Source organism: Gymnoscopelus microlampas (genome assembly GCF_963454915.1).
Source record: "Gymnoscopelus microlampas genome assembly, chromosome: 14".
In the NCBI taxonomy this organism is placed as follows: Eukaryota; Metazoa; Chordata; class Actinopteri; order Myctophiformes; family Myctophidae; genus Gymnoscopelus; species Gymnoscopelus microlampas.
The window spans coordinates 27034211-27052644 of NC_139951.1; the positions used below are offsets into that span (position 1 = coordinate 27034211).

At 38.8% G+C, this 18434-nt stretch overlaps 2 protein-coding genes across 2 annotated transcripts; one reads left to right on the forward strand and one right to left on the reverse strand.

Moving 5' to 3' along the window:
- The first annotated feature begins 337 nt into the window (after positions 1–337).
- On the forward strand, positions 338–5713 carry rexo4 (REX4 homolog, 3'-5' exonuclease). The gene is made up of 8 exons (XM_084077861.1): positions 338–829; positions 1228–1553; positions 2134–2286; positions 3068–3261; positions 3435–3523; positions 3611–3685; positions 3785–3859; positions 4360–5713. The coding sequence occupies exons 1-8, from the start codon at positions 617–619 to the stop codon at positions 4498–4500; spliced, it is 1266 nt and encodes a 421-aa protein (XP_083933987.1). The 5' UTR covers positions 338–616; the 3' UTR covers positions 4501–5713.
- A 662-nt stretch (positions 5714–6375) lies between these two features.
- On the reverse strand, positions 6376–9518 carry LOC311059800 (calcium channel flower homolog; the record flags this gene model as incomplete). Its single annotated transcript, XM_084077868.1, has 5 exons — positions 6376–6804; positions 7093–7200; positions 7953–8078; positions 8292–8364; positions 9404–9518. 5 exons carry the CDS (start codon positions 9516–9518, stop codon positions 6720–6722), a joined length of 507 nt encoding a protein of 168 aa, XP_083933994.1. The 3' UTR covers positions 6376–6719.
- Positions 9519–18434: the final 8916 nt, after the last annotated feature.

Sequence of the window (18434 nt, forward strand, 5' to 3'; positions counted from 1 at the left end):
GTATGTATGTATGTATGTATGTATATATATATATATATATATATATATATATATATATATATATATATATATATATATATATATATATATATATATATATATATGTGTGTGTGTATATGTATATGTGTATATATATATATATATAATATACTATACTACTATTAGTAGTAACAAATAAGTAGGCTTGTAGATCAGCTATTTTCAAATAGTCAATGAAGGGCTCGCTTCTTTTGGGCATGTTTTCATAGACCTGGTTGCTTGTTTCTCTTGCGAAATCTGGCAACGCTGGATAATTTCCGCCGGACACGTGTTGATGTTACACACCACGGAAGTACACAGTACAGCATGGCATGCTTGTTTCAGCAGCAGTAAAAGTAAGTAAGCAGACTACTACAGTAACTACAACAACATGTTGGAACAAATAACTGAGCTATTATTATCGGTATTAAGTGTATTCTAGAGTCGGGAGAGAATAAAGTGTGACAGAATTGACTACAGCTTTTTGTGGCTTGAAACGTGTAGGTAAGCTAGTAGTTAGCAAGTGGTGTGCTGTGCAACGTTGCTCTACCTTAATATACCAAGAAACAAACCTTTAGAACCAACAAGAGACACAACCATGTCAAATGTAAAGCCACACAAAGTGGCATCTGCTGCCACAGCTAAAGCAGGGCAATCGACAACAACGGGAAATAAATGCAAAGTTAAGGAGAGAAAGCGATACTGGAAGAAGCAAGATAAACAGAAAAAGCCCCCCAAGGACCCAGGGAAGCCCAACATACCTCCCAAAGATGCTCAGGAGTTCTCTGCCAACTGGAAACAACTATTAGAGGTAAGAGTTTTCTGAAACACAGTTTTCTGAAACACTTATGTTGCTATAATACCCCCAAAATGAAATGTATTTGGCTGTGGACCCCCATCAAAATATGTTGTTCTAGGGACCCCCCCCAGAAGCAAAGATTTGAGTTAAAAATGTTTTGCATTCAAGATCTTTCAAAAATAACACATCTACAAGCTTGATGCCGCGCTATGAGGTATGAGCTTGTATATCTGTTATTTTTGAATAGCCAAAGAAATCTAAAGATTCTTTCCCGGATTTAATGGGTTAACTTTGTGTAAAGTCTTAGTGTCATGTTTTAATATTTGGTTATTTCACCACCACATTCATTACAGTTTTAGATGAATCATTTACTGTAGTTCTGAATCCTGTTATTTACTTATTTTCTACAGCACCTTAAGGACAATCCACCAGAGAAGAAGGAGCCTGTGAAGCAGAGTCCTGCGTTAAAAACAGCAGGGCCACTGACAAAACCCACAAAACATACCTCTAAGAACCACACCACTCACACACAATCAAAGCCTATAAAAACTGGGGAAAATAAATCTGTTCCTAACAAACTTGTCCCAGAGGGCTCCCAAGTGAATGTCAATGGTCCAGCTGCCTCAAATCCACCACAATCTAAAGCCATCAAAAGGAAACAGGAGGGTGGGAAAACATTTTCGGATCACAAGACCAAGAAAAAGAAAGTTGCACTGGAAGAGAAGAAGCCCACAGAGTAAGTATATAGCTTTAATTGCACATTTGTCTCTTTTGTATTTACCATTAACCACTAGCCATAGACTGTCTGTGATATTACATACATTTCATGTATTCCAAATACACAGCCATAGATCGGTCCTATCCCCGCCTCGGTTAGTATTCTCGGCGGCCTATGGCTCTAGATCTATGGCTGTGTATTAGGAATACATGAAATGTATGTAATATCACAGATATTCTAGGCCTACTTTAACCACATGAACCCTAACATCCCTGACTGGGCATGTCAAAATATGTAAACATTCAGCAAAAATAAATGAACAATCAGCTCACAACGTGTAGCGACCCGTGAGCTTGTAGATCTGCTATTTTTTTACTTAGAACAAAGTAATGTATATAGGGTTGAGTTAAAAGTTTAAGGGTTCATTGCTACAAATCATTCCACTTCATGCTTGGAAAGCATTTATTTTCGACAAGCAACATTATCTTGCGACAAAACATAAATGAGGCTTGCTTTAGCTGTTGAGCAAAGTGAAGCAACGAAACATTTCCGGCGGCTTCTGTCACTGACACACTTTTTTTCCGCCGTGCCGTTGTAGAGTGGACCTTTGGTTTGACGATGTTGACCCTGATGACGTTGAGGAGGCGTTGGGAGCAGAGGCGGCAGACATTATGAGGAAGAAGAAAGGAATTCAGAGGAAGCCCTCCGAGGACACTGAGAGTGCCCTTGTCAAAGAGAGAGCGTTCGAGGGGTGAGTTACAGCACATTGCTGTGGTTTTAAAAGCTTGTCTGCAACACTAGCTACATCAAAATAATACCATGTGATGTACTGTAAAATGGTCTTCTGTAAAATATTTATATGATGAATATTAAAATATGCATAATGTTTTCTATATTCATGCTTTAGAAACTAATATTGAAAAGGGAAAACCTAAAAAAAAAAGTCATAAAGGGAAATGTTTTTATCTGTACCAGCCAGGTAACTGATGATGATTTTTTTTAATAAACCTGTATTTAACCAGGTAAATACTTTTGAAAATGTAGTTTTAAGAGGAACCTGGCTAAGAGATAAATTACAAAAACAAATACAGTCGGCTTAATACGAGGGAGAGTTCACAGCCTGTCTGTTTTATGAGGTTATTTAGCTCTCGTCCATAGCGTCAGTAGTGAAAATAAAAAATACACTTTCGCTACTCACCAAAACAAAGACGGTTTTATGGCGTTGAAAGCCTACTCTACTTACTGGGAACACTCTGAGCCCCCAACCTCACGTCTAAAATACACCTTTTGCCCACAAAAGACAATATTTCACCGGAAGGAAAAAGCTGGTCAATAGAAAAACAGGGAAAGGATTGAAAGTCCCATAGCGTTAAGAACTCCTTCTAACGCTATGGACCAGAGCTAGAGGTTATTTATTATGTTGATTTAGATTTTGACTATCTAAGCTCCTCACGCATGCACGGTATGGGATAACAAAACAGTACTGATGAAGGCACTTTTTAATTTCTCATAACTACTATGGCAACCCTCAGCATCACCAGAGCAGTGGCCATGGACTGTGAGATGGTGGGAGTGGGCCCTGATGGAGAGCACAGCATAGTGGCACGCGTGTCCCTCGTCAACCAGTTCGGGAAGTGCATCTACGACAAATACGTCAAGCCCACAGAGGAAGTCACAGACTACAGGACAGAGTTCAGTGGCATCCGACCAGAGGACATCGTAAATGGTAATTTGACAACGTTCATATTTGCACTTCTGAAATTCACTTGAAACAAATGCTAAGACCTTTTTGTCACCGTGTCGTCATGTTTAAATATTTAGGTCAATAGTGCTTCATATTTGTCTACACTATATTCTGAGTTATCATACATGTGTCTTCCATGTCATTCTGTGCTGCAGGGGAGGATGTGCTTACTGTCCAGAAGGAGGTTGCTGATATCCTGAAGGGTAGAGTTCTGGTGGGCCATGCTGTACATAATGACATAAAGGTTAGCCTGCTGTCTAATGGCTGTGACTGGACCAGTTTCATTGGTTATTTTCAGCAGCCATGAACCAACTCTGAAATTCTCTTTCAGATTTTACTCTTGGATCACCCCAAAAAGAAAACCAGAGACACCCAGAAATATAAACCCTTTAAGAAGCAAGTGAAGGTACTGAAATATTACACTACTTGCTGCAGAGGATTTTGTGTTCTGCTCCTGAGATGATTTGTTCTGAGTAATAGGATGTTTTGTTTTTCTCTCTTTTAGAGTAGTCGACCCTCGCTGAAACTCCTCAGCAGAAAAATACTCAATGTGGAAGTCCAAAAGGGGGAACATTCATCCGTAAGTTAACCTTAAGAACAGTCCTCTATGAGATTCCTATACTTTACCAAATTCATTGTGATATTGGACATCCATACAGCCTATGATGAAATCAGCATATTTAATTAATTATTCATTCTTTTCTCAGCTTTAGTTTCTCATGAGAACAGAAAAATGTGTAACGGTCTTTGAGGCTTATTATTGTAACAGTAACCATTGCCTTTCTGTGCTACAGTTACAATGAACATCACTGCATGAATTAGAACGTAATAAACTTAGCATACAGTATTCATAACTACCCTATACTCCTTTATTCCTATTTTTAAATGGATATTTATCAGCTTGCCCATCATTGCTGCACGGCAGCAATTTTATTTTACATTTTAGACCATTTTACTTTAGACCATAATACTTATCTGACCTGCTATTTGTCTTCTATTGGTTCTGGGAGCAATCCATCAAGTCAAATTTCTTGTATGTGAACTTACTTCTTACATACTCTATATTCTATTGTTTTCTAGGTCCAAGATGCCCAGGCCACCATGAGGCTGTACACAATGGTGAAGAAAACATGGGAAGCAGACATAAAGGATAAATATAGGAAAAGAGAATCATACAAAGAACGACAAAAGGAAGCCCCAGTCCCTGGTGAACAAGTTTAACCATCTCACCTGATCCTGGAAGGACCATACCAGTCTAATTTGGACTTCTAACCAGCAGTGTATACAAGTAGATCTCAGCCTACATTTTAAAATGTCATTCACTGCCCTTGATGTTGAAACAGTGTTGAAAAGTCGTCTTTAAAGTTGCTAGGTATTGGTAATCCACCCTTTTGAAAGTCACTAATATTTGATCTAAAAATGGCAATTAGTCATTCAAATGTGTGCATTGATGTCAACATGGCTGTAAAAATAGTTCCTTAAACATTCGCGGCATTTCAAACTGACGTTTTAGCTTGAAACAATACAGTGAGATTTAGCTAACACTGACAAAAAAATGTTCAGATACATTCTTGTAACATTTATTGAATATGGACAAACACGCAACCAAACACGATATCTAAAAAATACAGCAATTTAGGGGAAAATGGTTAGGATTTATGTAAACTATGTGGCCGATGTTGACAATTGACAGTGGCGTACGTAGTAACACTGGTATGGTCTTTTAAAAGGGAACCAGTCTGCAAGAAGAGAGATGTCACTACTGGACAAGGACCAAGGTGATGAGTTTGTTTGCAGTAGGCAAAGCCATCATATGCACACTCTCAGAATATGCAGTTGTCCTTGGTGAGGATGTAACAATAATAAACTTTGTTTTAAAAGGCCATAAAGTGCGTTACACTCACTAAGACAACAAATAATCAGATACTGTTATGCAAAGTGTTCAAAATCTATCTGTAAACAATATCTGGTTTTGCTAGCTTAAGCTCTTCAGGCCAGGTACCGATGGGTTTAAATGCGTCTGCAGTTTGGAAATGCCTGCCTGGGTCATTCTCTGGCTTAATAGAATTGAAAGAAAACAACTAACTATAAATTATTTTTGCTAATGGTCTTCTAGGAAAGTTATTTACTAAAAATGTGTAGGATACACAGTAGTTAAAGATCTGTTTTAAAATTGTATGCTGTAGGCCAAATATTATTCTTGTACACATGGACCAGCAATCCTAAGATTCATTGGCCCATGACAATTTATTTTTGCGCTGTTTCAGGTATATTTTATATGTTGTATTATTGAAGAATTGTCTCCCACACCATGGTATTGTATCTGTTAATTCAATCCTCTCGGTTTGGAGAAGGTGCTGACTTCTGGAAACTTATCGTGAATAAAAATTGAAGAGAAAACAACAAATAGAGGACATTGTTGAAAAAGGTAGAATGTTTTATTTTTCAAGGTATAGAAACGGAAACAATTTTGCAGAAGGAGTTAACATGAAAGCAATGCTAGAAACATGGCTTCTTGATCGGCCAGATTACATATTAGACAAAAAAGCCAAATTCACACAGGATTCACATCACTACACTGATTATATACATTATTTCTTACAGCAAAGGATAGATTGAACAAAGAATCATTTCCACTGCTTCAGATGACCTGTGATGTTTGTGTTAAAGCTCAGCTTTAACAGATGGTCATTATAGTTTAACTTTATGTGAATATTGGATATATTCCCCAATAGTAAAATGTCTGGAAAGCTAACAAGCGATATACAATTATTTATATTGTGAACTTTAGCGACATGAAATATGCGCATTTCTTGAGGGTAGAGTGTGTTTAATTTATGATATTTTTTATTTCTGTTCAGATTAGCTCATAGGCGGGATGAAACTGCCACATGTTCTGAAAATCTCATCACAGCAATTTATATCAGCAGACATAAGAAAGAGGAACTTGACTGCCATCCATGATAAATTATTCAATTCAAACATTCACATGTCCCATTGGTTTGTTTTTCAATTATTTTATTAACGTATGCATACATGGATAAATAATCACATGTTATATGAAACCAAACATCTAGAAATTGCCTAATGTGTCTACCCAGCACCAGCAGTCAATTTTTTTATCTTAAACAAAACTTAGCTGAATTTGTATATAGAGCGTTTAGACATTTTTACGTGATACATCATTAAACCAATTATTTGGCCACAATTATTTGATTTGATTTACTTTATTTTGATTGATTATTGATTTTGATCATTATTTTGTTTCCAGATAACACATTACACATCACCATGATATGATGATACAGTGGCTCTTTACATCTAATATCTAGATAATGCTTTGCTAGGTCTACAAAAAAGCAAAGGTTTCAATAAGTAAGTCAAACTAAAAACATCATTCTGTATGAGTAAGACGTAGGGGAGGAATACCAGACAATTAACTAAGGAGCCCCCTCTGTTGTCCCTGCTGCCATCTTCTGTTCTTCTTCCTGTTTCTGGAGTGTGGCGTAGGCCTGTTGATCTCCCCTGTGAGGGAGGGACGGAGGGAAAAAGAAAAATATGAAGACAAGAAGGTAGTGCAAAGACAGAACATGCTGTATGACCAGAGGGGTTTACACAAACCATGAAATGGACGAATAACACGGTTTGTTAGGTGGGCTACAATCTTAAAGCATAACAAATACTCTAATTCATCCCTAAGAGATGCACATTATTCCAAAAAGTCTGTCAAAACCCCCACTGTAATTATTTCTCTATTGATTTCTCAAGGCACTTTGCCAATGGCTTTTTTCTTGAGCATAAAACGGGTCTTACCTTTTGCCCAGAGAGCCGAGGCCATACAGAACACCTGTAGCAAATGCAACAGCATTTCCAAACAAGGTAGTAATGGAGAAACTTATGAATACGGGAATCAGAGCCATTCTGTAAATTAGAAACGAATGGAAACATCAACAGCTGATGGAAACATTACTTCAGTTTATGTGAGACATTTTAAGTACATTGTAGATCAATTAAAGGTAGGGTAAGTGATTTGCTTTGGTTAAAATAAGTGTTAAATAGCTCTATATTCTGATAGTACTCATTTCTATAGAGTGTTTGTTCAGTAAAAGGAGTCTCCTTGTCTCTCCAGCTCTTCATAAAACAAAAAATGCATTTTCGTTTCAGTTTCAGTTTCATTTCCAATTTGATCCAATCAGGATAGAGAACTCAATCAGGATATAGATTAAACAAGTGAAATTGGAAGTGACGACACTAAGAAATGAGCATGCAAAATTGTAACTGGAACACTATAAAAATTAAGCTTAAAAATGGGTACTTTCTCCTGATTGGCTGAGATTTTGACACCTACCGGAAAATGTATTTTCTGTTTATTAAAGAGCTGGAGAGACATGGAGACTCCTGTTACTGAACAAACACTCTATAGCAATGATTACTATCAGAATGTAGTGCTTCAACCTTTTAACAAAATACTTTTTGTTTTAACCAAAAAATATCACTTACCCTACCTTTAACTACACCTAAAATTGCAACTCAGTTTTGAGAAGTCCACTTGATCAGCTGATTTGCTTTTTTTTTTGTGAGTATAAATTTGACTTCACACTCCATAATTCTGTTTTATAATGCCACTGTGATCTACTAAAGGCAAATACAAAAGGCCTCATTATTTTTCTCACCCGCAGTAGAAGACTCCTTTCTGCCAGGACTTGAGTTTATTGGCCCGTGTTGCTACTACGTTAGAAAACTCTACAAACTGACAGCAAAATGGTACTTCACAAAGGAACAGCACAAAGGCATTCAACCTTGAGAGACAGGAGGTGAGGAAAAAGAGCAGTGAATTACCTTGTGCATACAATTTGCATACCTTACATTAATAACAAATAAACACAGGTTTAAAAAGTGATAATCAAAACAAGTATTGGTCCACATACAGTTGTTGCTTACTAGCTAGCGTCAGAATAAACATGTATGAATCCAGGTTTATGTACTAGTGGGTCTATGTTAAGGAGACTTACATCATCCAGATTCCAGCAATAATGCTTAATGGATGCACAGTAACACAGTTCCATATCCCTAGGGTGGCACAGGCTATGAGACAGGAAAGAAACGGTGTTAATAATGAGAAGAATAATTACTACTGTGTAGGGAAATTACACAATGACTTGCCTGTGGGGAAGGTTGCACATGTGAAGTGTAATTTATGATTGAATGAAAGGATGTCGTGACAGACAAGATGATTCCACAGGAATGGGCTTGTTTTCGCTTTTTGGGAATTTTCCCCTGCAAATGAATTGGGACAGCCCAGTGTGGTCAAATGGGTATCAGCTGGAACCCCAAACAGAAGAGAGTAACGGTATCGTGCCAGTTGCCTATTTGGACTGCTGTCCCAAGTAACACACGAGCATCTTGAATAATACAGAGCCCATTGAATATGCAACGTTCCAATGGCTGAATGTGATACAGACCCACTTACTCTGGTGACATGGTAGGCTACCTAATGTGACAGAGAGAGAAGGACGGGTGGGGGAAGGGAGTGAACTGCAAAAATATCACCCCTGAATATCAGTAATGTCCGAGTCAGTAAATCTGTTCCCTGGAACAGACGTGTTTACATAAAATTAAGACTAAACTAGACACTAAACTGTGTGAGCTTACACAGATCTACTACTGAATCTAGACGGAAAGTGAAATGGAAAACTCCACTGCTGGTTTGGCCCAGCAGTGGAGTTAAATGACATGCTGTATGTCAGAACTTATGGTGTTCTATATAAGCACACTTCAATATATATTTGTTTTAAATACATCACTTTCCACGGCTTTCACTTCTCCTTTCATTGCAGTGCAAAGGCCCACTAGGTGGCTTATGGAAAGAACAGTGTGCCACAGAATCATGGCCAACTTTGAATGCAACCTGCAAGGAAGGTAGTGTCAGTCATATCTGCTACATTAACTTAAAACAACAGCCAAATAGAATGCTAAATGTAACATTTAAGTGGCATTTCCACTCAAGTTTAGGCCCACAGAGCTGACCATTACGCTTCCCATAATCACGCAGGCGTGGCCAGAAAGGTGTGGTAAGCAGATCTGACATTACGCCATACAACAAATAACTTTATCAGCGACTTACATATTCCTCCAATAACCCCAGCGATTTTGCAGAGACATCGGTACCACCATGATATGTCTTCTCCTTCCTCCGGGGAAGTTTTGGTCGGCGCTGCAGTAGCCTCCTCGGTGCTCATTGTGTCTGGCTACCTGGTTGCCTTCATGCATCATTTAGATGTGACACAGCCCAGTGCCCACCTAACCACAAATACTTGTTTGCAATAAACCAGTGAACCTTATCATACCTTATTTAGCAGTTATATCACGATATGCAAAAACACCAGTAATGGTACAGTTGAAGTAAGCTAGGGCTGAGCAATATTTCAACATTATATCAATATTGTGATATGAGATGAGATATTGTCTGGGATTTATATTATGATATGGCATAAATGTTGTATTTTCTGGATATTAGAGGCTGCTTTACAGTATGTCATTTCCTGAATTTACACAGCTGTTCACTTAGTTATTATATGAGAATTACTGATGATTATTTATCAAAAATCTCATTGTATAAATATTTTGTGAAACCAATAGTCATTGTAAGAGTATCAATATCGATGTACTTGGTCATAAATATTGTAATATTTGATTTTGTCTATATCACCGAGCCCTAATGTAAGTAAGCTGATACCCAAGTATGAGTTGTTTTATGGTTGTTTTGTTTTTGACAGACCCAGACCTGGCCTTGACCATTATAGTGCAGTACTGATAGGTCCCCAGTGAGGGAGCAGCCCGTTCTGAGAAAGATGTAGAGGGTGAGACCACAGATAAATGGAAGTAGCATTTCATGTAAGAGCCCAAACATACTGTAGCTGGATTGAACGTTGATTGACTTGACAGGACAGAGCTTCGGTGTTGGTTTACATTGGAGTACACAGTAATCATTAAAAGCACTCTTTGGAAAGCTACAAATACTTACCTGAGGAACCTAGCAGTATTCCCATTCTCTTTCTGATGAAGGTTTCATGTCTTCTCAATTCACTATACTATTAAATGAGAGATGACATTCCAAGATTCAGTTGCTAAGCAAATAGTCTTAGTTTATTGACAGATTTTTGTTCAGCTGAAATAGTTTTACTATGATATCAACTGGTATCAGATCAGAGAGGTGTTGGACAGACTTTATTAGTTTGAAAAGCAAAGTGTAGATTGTCTGAACTAAATCACAAATAATGGAGATTAAAAGCAATGCAATAGATATTTTATTACTTATGATGATTACATCATTTTAGAATCAGAATCCTTTTTTCTGGTCACATCACAGTTTTACAGGTGTAAAGTATTGGGGGATTTTTTTTATTCCATTAGAAGAGAGAGGATAGAGGTCGATTCAGAGCAAGGGGAAATAGATAAAAAACAGGTTAAAATAACAGATATATACAGATAGCATAATTATGTGAAAGCAGATATATACGTGATATTTAACGTTAGCATATATGCAGGTGTGTACATATTTTGAAACATTGGCATAATATGCAGGTGAAAAAAAGTAACAGCAGGTACAATGTTTCTTAAGTTTCAAAGACCACTTTTATTTTTTCCAATATAATCTTTCTGCTTGGCCTATAAAAATACCTTATGTGTATCAAACTCTGACTGTTGCTTAGTGACACCATCCTACTGATTACTTACAAAAGAGGCAATGATCCTACATTACAGTTTTTCTGTAATCTCCTCATCTAGTTTAGTGCACATAATACATGTCTTATTCTCTAAAGGAAGTGCAAAACTCGAATACAGTTCCTGGCAGGCCAAATCAAAACTTTATATGACCCAATTTATATATTGGGTCTGAAAGTCCAGAGGATGATGGAGGGAAAATTCTACTCATCTGTCAATTGGAAGATTTGCATCTACTGTACACAGTAAACTCCTCAGTGTTAATTTAACCACTTTAACCCTGGCATCTCTATTTTGGGGCATGTACTGCCGTGTACAGTAGATGCAAATCCTCCAATTTAACCACGTGTAAACTAATGGAATGAAGCATAGGTAGGCGATGTCTGACAGGTGTGCAAGCAGGACAGTGGCCTAATTTGAGAATTTTGCAAATCATTTCTGTTAAAGCTTGATTTCATACTTTGTCGTACAACGGCATTGCGCACCTAAGATAGCTGACCTACTAGCATGAGCTTATAGGTCTGCTATTTTCGACAGAGCATAAATGAGGTTTGAGTTTGACACCACAGTATTGTTTGTTTAAAACTGATGACTTTACTGCATTATTTGAACCATCATGGTTCATTAATGTTCCCATTTTTTTTCAGCGGAGACCCAAAAGATAATTGTGTTATTTATAACTTCGGTCCCCAAACATTATGGGCTCTACTTTGCGTGTGTTTAGTACCAGGTCTAACTAAAAAAATATATATATATATAAAATAAATAAATAAATAAATAAATAAAAAATAAATATATATATATATATATATATATATATATATATATATATATAATTTGTATTTATTATTTTGTCCCAGAACAGATGCTTGGAGTACAATATACCTCAGTTCTGTGTTTTGAACAGTCCATGGATATAGGTGCCTGCAGCCTTGCTCAGTAGCATGACGAAGATGGACGTCCGGACAAGTATATCAAACCACCATTTCTTCTTTTGCAATCAGCCGTTGCAACCTCATGGCCAGCAATCCTTTCTCCTCGCTGTGACACGTGTGCATTCTGTGTGATTACTTTTCTGAAGCTTCTTTCATAGCCTTATAGGCCTACAGTACCTACAGGAACTCCTCAAAGCATACAACATACAACAAGTAATAACTGTACATATAACATGATGTATTACATACAACGTATATACCATGCTGTAACATAATTTGTCATATTATGACATAATTCAATAGTGCTTGCTCTTAATAATGAACTACTGAGTCACATTCTATTGAATTATATTGATCCTGCATTGATTTTCCATGCGTCCAACAGACATTATTCTTAGCTGTATATTGGCTTAATCCAAATGCTATTACTCTTACTCATATATTGGAAAGTAATAGATGATAATTATTGACCCTTTCATCATGTTACATCTTTTTAAACTAGATTTTCTGCAAATATTAAGCAATTTGTATTGCTTGACACCTTCACACCATGCTTTGTTAATGTACATCTTCAAGGCAGGGTAATACCTCCACAATAACAAGTCATTGTCATTGGCAGTCAGCCCCACCCCATAAATGGCTGCAACTCTTTTCTTGACCACATGATGTCTCCACAGGTCTGAAGCCTGAGCACCTCTGCGTGCATGTGCTATTCAACGCTGCCGCCAAGAGGCTAAAATTGGATGTCTCTGATGACTGTTCACTTTTTAGTGTGAAGAAGAGTTAAATGAATAATGTATACTGTACGCCACATTCATTATTTCTGCCATGCAGGTTGTCAAAAACAGAATGTAGACTGCTATCCTTGATGAAGCAGTGAACGGAAGAGGTTCTTATCTCATCAGTTTATGTTTGGTCAAGCAGGGTGATAAATCAACAGTTTAATAAGTTTAGGCTATAGAGAATTTTGAAAGGTGGAAAAATATCCAATTCTTGTTTTGGTTAACGTCTACCACCAGCCAACCAATTATGCATTATTTACATGAACTAAACTATGCAAACAGAGAAATCTAGGAGGACACCCCCCCGCCCCCCTTTAGTTTTCTGATACAGCTGTGCTGTCTGAAGTGTCCACATGAATAAATGATTAGAATGCCAGGAGCAACAATGGTATTTGTGACATAAGCACTGATATTCTTCCCATCATTCTCAGATGCTACTTGCAATACCTTTTGGATCTATACCTTGCTCCAAATAATGTACACTGAGCAACAAGTTATAGAAAGAGATGCAGCCGTGTCTGGCTAAGCTCCATTATAAAATCTGGGACATCACATGATGGGCTTTTACAGTTTCTTTGGCACCCTTTAACAGGCACCTCTTAACCACTTTCAACCCAGCATGCCTATTTTGGGCATGTCACAGCACATTCACTTTTTTCTTATAAGTAGGCCTATCAAAAATAGCAGGTTACAAGCTCCTATCTACACAAGCTTATAGATCAGTGGGCTCTTGCTGTTCCTAAATGAATGGAACATGAGAATCACTGGTGTGGGGATTTCCTGCTTGTGTGTGTTTTTGCAGAAAGGGCAAATAAATGAAATGAAGATTGTATATATTTGGCTGCTCCCTGGAAAACAAACTGGGCCTCTTACCAACACAGAAATAAACCCACATCCATTGATTGATTGATTGATTGAATACTTTATTAACAGCTTGCAAATAGTACAGAGGGACAATTTTACAACCAAGACATCTAAAGACATACAATAATACAATAATAAAGAAGACATAATCAACACTAGTGATGAACGTATATGCACAGTAAACATGGGGGGGGGGGGGGGGGGGGGTCATTACTGGTGTTAATCTTAGAGGACTTTTCTAGGACCAGTTACAAATTGGTGCTCTTTTATGGCGGTTTTGAAGGAGGGTAAGGATAAGGAGACAATAATTATGATTCTCCTTGGCTACTAATTCTACTACTACTAGGCTACTACTACAATATCATCATCATCATCATCATCATAATGGGAATACTAGGCTAATCATCACAATCTTCATTGATTGAGGGTCAAATTTCTTTGTCTAAAGATTCACACACTCTACACTGCCTGTCTCTTTCAACAGTTTTTATAGATTTTTGACAAAATGATGTGCACATTACAAAGACATATACGGACAACATATACAACACACACACACACACACACACACACACACACACACACACACACACACACACACACACACACACACACAAAATATGTATCTTTTATTTTGTGTGTTTACACTGCCCGTCTAATCTGCTTGGTATACCAGCAGTCTGTCGATGACAGCAGCATGCAGTCAATTAAGGATGGTAACCTCTTGTCAAAATGGTGTTTGCGTTGAATTCATTCATGCAGGCAGAATATTTGTGTGCAACAGCACATTGCCCATGCAAGAGACAGTCTACGTGAAATTTAAATACAATAAAATCATGAACAAAATGAAATAACCAGATTAAAACACATTTAGCACACAATCACTATATGCCAGGGTGGGTGTATAATTTGGTATTGATTTTTATATATTATCAAGTTCAACACCATATATCAGAAATTAGCCTGCCCTGTAGCCTATATAATATTCAGTGGGGGTCTCCTCCCACCCTCTTATCTTTTCTCTATCATCCGCCCACATGTAGCGTCTGTGGGGGGAAATAATAGTGCAGAAGGTGACGCTCCTCCAAGGCAAACAGGGAGAGACATAGAGAGAGAGAGAGGGAAACGTGTGCGTGAAGAAATAGGGTGCAACTGCACGGTGTCTCCATCCATCAGAGCTGTATCTCCATTGAAACATTTGGGAGGGGGAGATATAGAGGAAGAATTGAATGGTAGCTACACCCTGCTGCCTGGAAGCATAGAGACATTAAAAGAAAAGGCTGTCATTTGATCTATTTATTTTTCTGGCAATAACGTGAGGTGGGAGAGAGAAAGAGAGAGGCACTGACTGCATGGTATCGAGGAAAATATATCTATTCAGAGGAACATCTGCTTCATTTCATACAAGAGACTCATTCCTTGCCAATCATCAGCATGATCATAAGCTATAACTAATAAGCGGCAATAACGGTGTAAAAAAATCAACCTGATTTTCAACAGGCTGCGCGTTCAATCCTATTTTGATGTATTATTATAATCGGGGGGGAAACAGATCTCCTGAATGCCTGCGAGAAACTGGATCATACTCTCTCTGAAATCATAAGAAAAGAACAATCTAAAGAAAGAAAACTACATTTTGATTGATCTTTGGGGTTAATGTGCGTGTTTTTTTTGCACGCACACGAAACGAACCCGAACCAAAAGCAAGTGAGTATTAAACCGTGTCTGGTGTATATGTCTGTATTTTGGTGGCATTATTATTCTGCGTTTATACAACCTCCAATAACAAAGCTCTTTTCTTTTGGCCCGCTTAAAAGAAGAAAGAAAAATGACACCGTGTATTTAGGCCTACCCTACATTCAACAAGTATCTTTATATCAGCGCTAATAAGTGCAACATTTTCCTGTAACCATGTGAAATGTGTTTTAATCAATATCTTGAGCAGCCAGGCTACTAATACTGGACCAGAATTGTTCGATTTATTTGTCTCAAAGCTCAAACAGTGTAGCCCAGCTGTTATTTCCTACAATGACAACAATAACTCCGACACACTCCGATATTCCCATTTAATTGCACACTGATTAGCCTATGGCGACCGATATTTCATACTATGAATCCTATTGCACAAAGGGTGGGTGTTTCCCCATCATCCAGAATACATCACAGCAGTTTCATCATGTCTCTATAGCTTTCATCAGCATCATTGTGTGTGTTAGTTTGTGTACATGTGTGTGTTCGATTGGTATCCATGTGTGAATTGTTGTCTATGTACTATAAGCATTTGTGTGTTGAATTTGTGTGTTGGCCTGTCTGTGTTTGTTGTGTTCATGTGTGTGTATTGTAGTAGCCTATATTTATTGTGGTATAGCACTGGGTGAGTGTCAAGGCCTGAAATGGAAGGTTGATTTGAACCATTGGAGGAGGGAGAGGGGAGGGGGGGGCAGCTAACAGACATACAGAACTAGGTGTGAGGGAATGGGGTGAGTGTGTGTGTGTGTGTGTGTGTGTGTGTGTGTGTGTGTGTGTGTGTGTGTGTGTGTGTGTGTGTGTGTGTGTGTGTGTGTGTGTGTGTGTGTGTGTGTGTGTGTGTGTGTGTGTGTGAGAGAGAGAGAAGGTGGGGGGGGGGGGGGTGTAGTATCTCAGTGGAAGCACATCAGGAAGGACATGGTGTCATCGACATCTCATATACAGGACATCAACGGAGGCAGTTAAGTCTAGACGTGCTCCTCTATAACTAACTACCCCTGTTACATCATCAATACCCCAGCATTTTCTTTAAATCAACTTGACGAGGCAGCACTCAACCCTCATTTCCCTCCATGATGCCCCCCCCCCCCTTTTCCTTACTCCACTGATCCGTGCGTGTGTGTGCATGCTTCCTTTTTCCTACACCTGACTCCAGCACACTCCCTTCCTCAATGGGATCTCACGGCGCCCCTTACACCGTTTGCTTTCTATGCTTTTGTCAGCCCTGCATTATAAATCTGCAGTTGGTGCTATTTTTAGACTTCAGGGTAACCCAGAAAATACCCCTTCTATTTGAGAGAGAGAAAGCCCTACCCCCCCCAGACAGAAGCAGGCTGTCAGTGGCTGTTGATTGGTGGAGCAGAGATGGGGGCAGAAGGTATGGTGTCCTGTGTGATATGGGGGGGTGGTATAAATCTATTTTAAGAATGTGATTGAATTATCTGTGTCGTGCTCTTGCCTCTGACCCTTCCCTCTCCCTGACGTAGTGATGGCTTCTGTCCCTGCCATCCTGTGTCCTATACAACAACAGTCCTGTTATTCAGAGATTTCCCCTTTCCCACCTATAATGTGCAGACACCTTTCTTGTTCTGGGAACTAATTCATTATCTGATCAAGCTAATCCTGTCCTTTAAATTTATACCCTCCAAGTCTCAGGCGTTTGACCTTCAGGCTTACCTCAAACAAATCTCACATACTGTATTATACGTCATGTTGGATAACCTAATTTACATCTTGTCCTTTTCCTTTCTCCCTCTGTCACCCTTTCCTTTCCTCACTACTCGCCTCTTCTACTAATTTCTCTTCCCCTCTGCCTTTGCTTTCATTTCCTTTAACGCGTTTTAATTTAAAAATCCTTTGTATTCTCCCGGAGTGCTCGTGGAGTTCCTCGTCTAATCTGTCACTCCCCTAAGAGCCCCTCCCCTTGGTTTAATTGGTGTCCAGTTCACAGGTCCTTGATCTGTGCAGTAATACTTTCTCCCTCATCCCCTTTGGTACATCCACTCCTTCCTCCTAATGGTCTTAATCATCCAGGAACGACAGAATCGTTAATTAGTACTGGACGGATTTAAATGACTTGAGAGAGAATGATGGGACATGGGGGTTAAAGATCTTTGGCCCTGATGCAAATTCTCAGAGAACCTAACATTTATTTATTTATTTATTTGTGGGATCGGATAGCCACTTATCTATATTAGCTCAGATTTGCTTGTGCCCCAAAATAGAATCACTTCCCGTCAAGATACCTTATCCCATGGCTCTTTCTGCCTGCCTTGCAGTTGTGTGTGAGGATCTTTCTACCTCTGCTGGACTGCTTGTGATGGTTTCTTTATTATTTCACCCACAAAGGGGTGCTATAGTATCTCCTCTTCTCTATATCCTGCCCTGCAACATACTATTACATTCTCACAATTCCTCTACAAGCACCATGTCTTACCTTTCACATTTGGCTAGTAAAGTCTTACACACTAGACATGGTGATAAGATTTTAAATCTGCTTTTCAGATTTTCCAGTTAAAAAAAGAAAGACATTTCTAGCAGGCTTAAGCCCGATTCATACTTTTCCAGTTATCTAAAAAAAATATTCTAGCAGGCTCAAGCCCGATTCATACTTTGTCGTGCAACGGTGTCACGTAGCCGACCCACAAGCTCACCGCGTTTTGGCGTGGATATGACACGTTGTGAGCTTGTCCGTCTGCTATTTTCAGTGTGTGACACCGCCGTGCAACGGAGCATAAATGAGACTTTGGCCTTGCGTATTAATCATCCCTAGTGGCAGCTAAGAGGAGACGTCTGAGAGCACAAGCCTCTCACGAGAGTTGACTCTGAAGCAGCAGTAGCTTATAGGCAGTGATTGAACAATATGCACAATGACAAGACCCCTTGGGGGGGCTGATGATGTTGCAGTACATGTGGATTGGTCACATAGTAGGAGGCACAGCCACCCCACTGGTGTCACGGCATAGATAAGCTTTCTCTGCCTCCGGTAGATTGCTATTTCCCTTCTGCTTGCTTAATTGATTGGCTATTCAATTCGCATTCAGGGAATTGGCCGGTGGTGAGCTTTATTATGCCAAGAAAGGTTCTGTCCCCCCACCCCCCA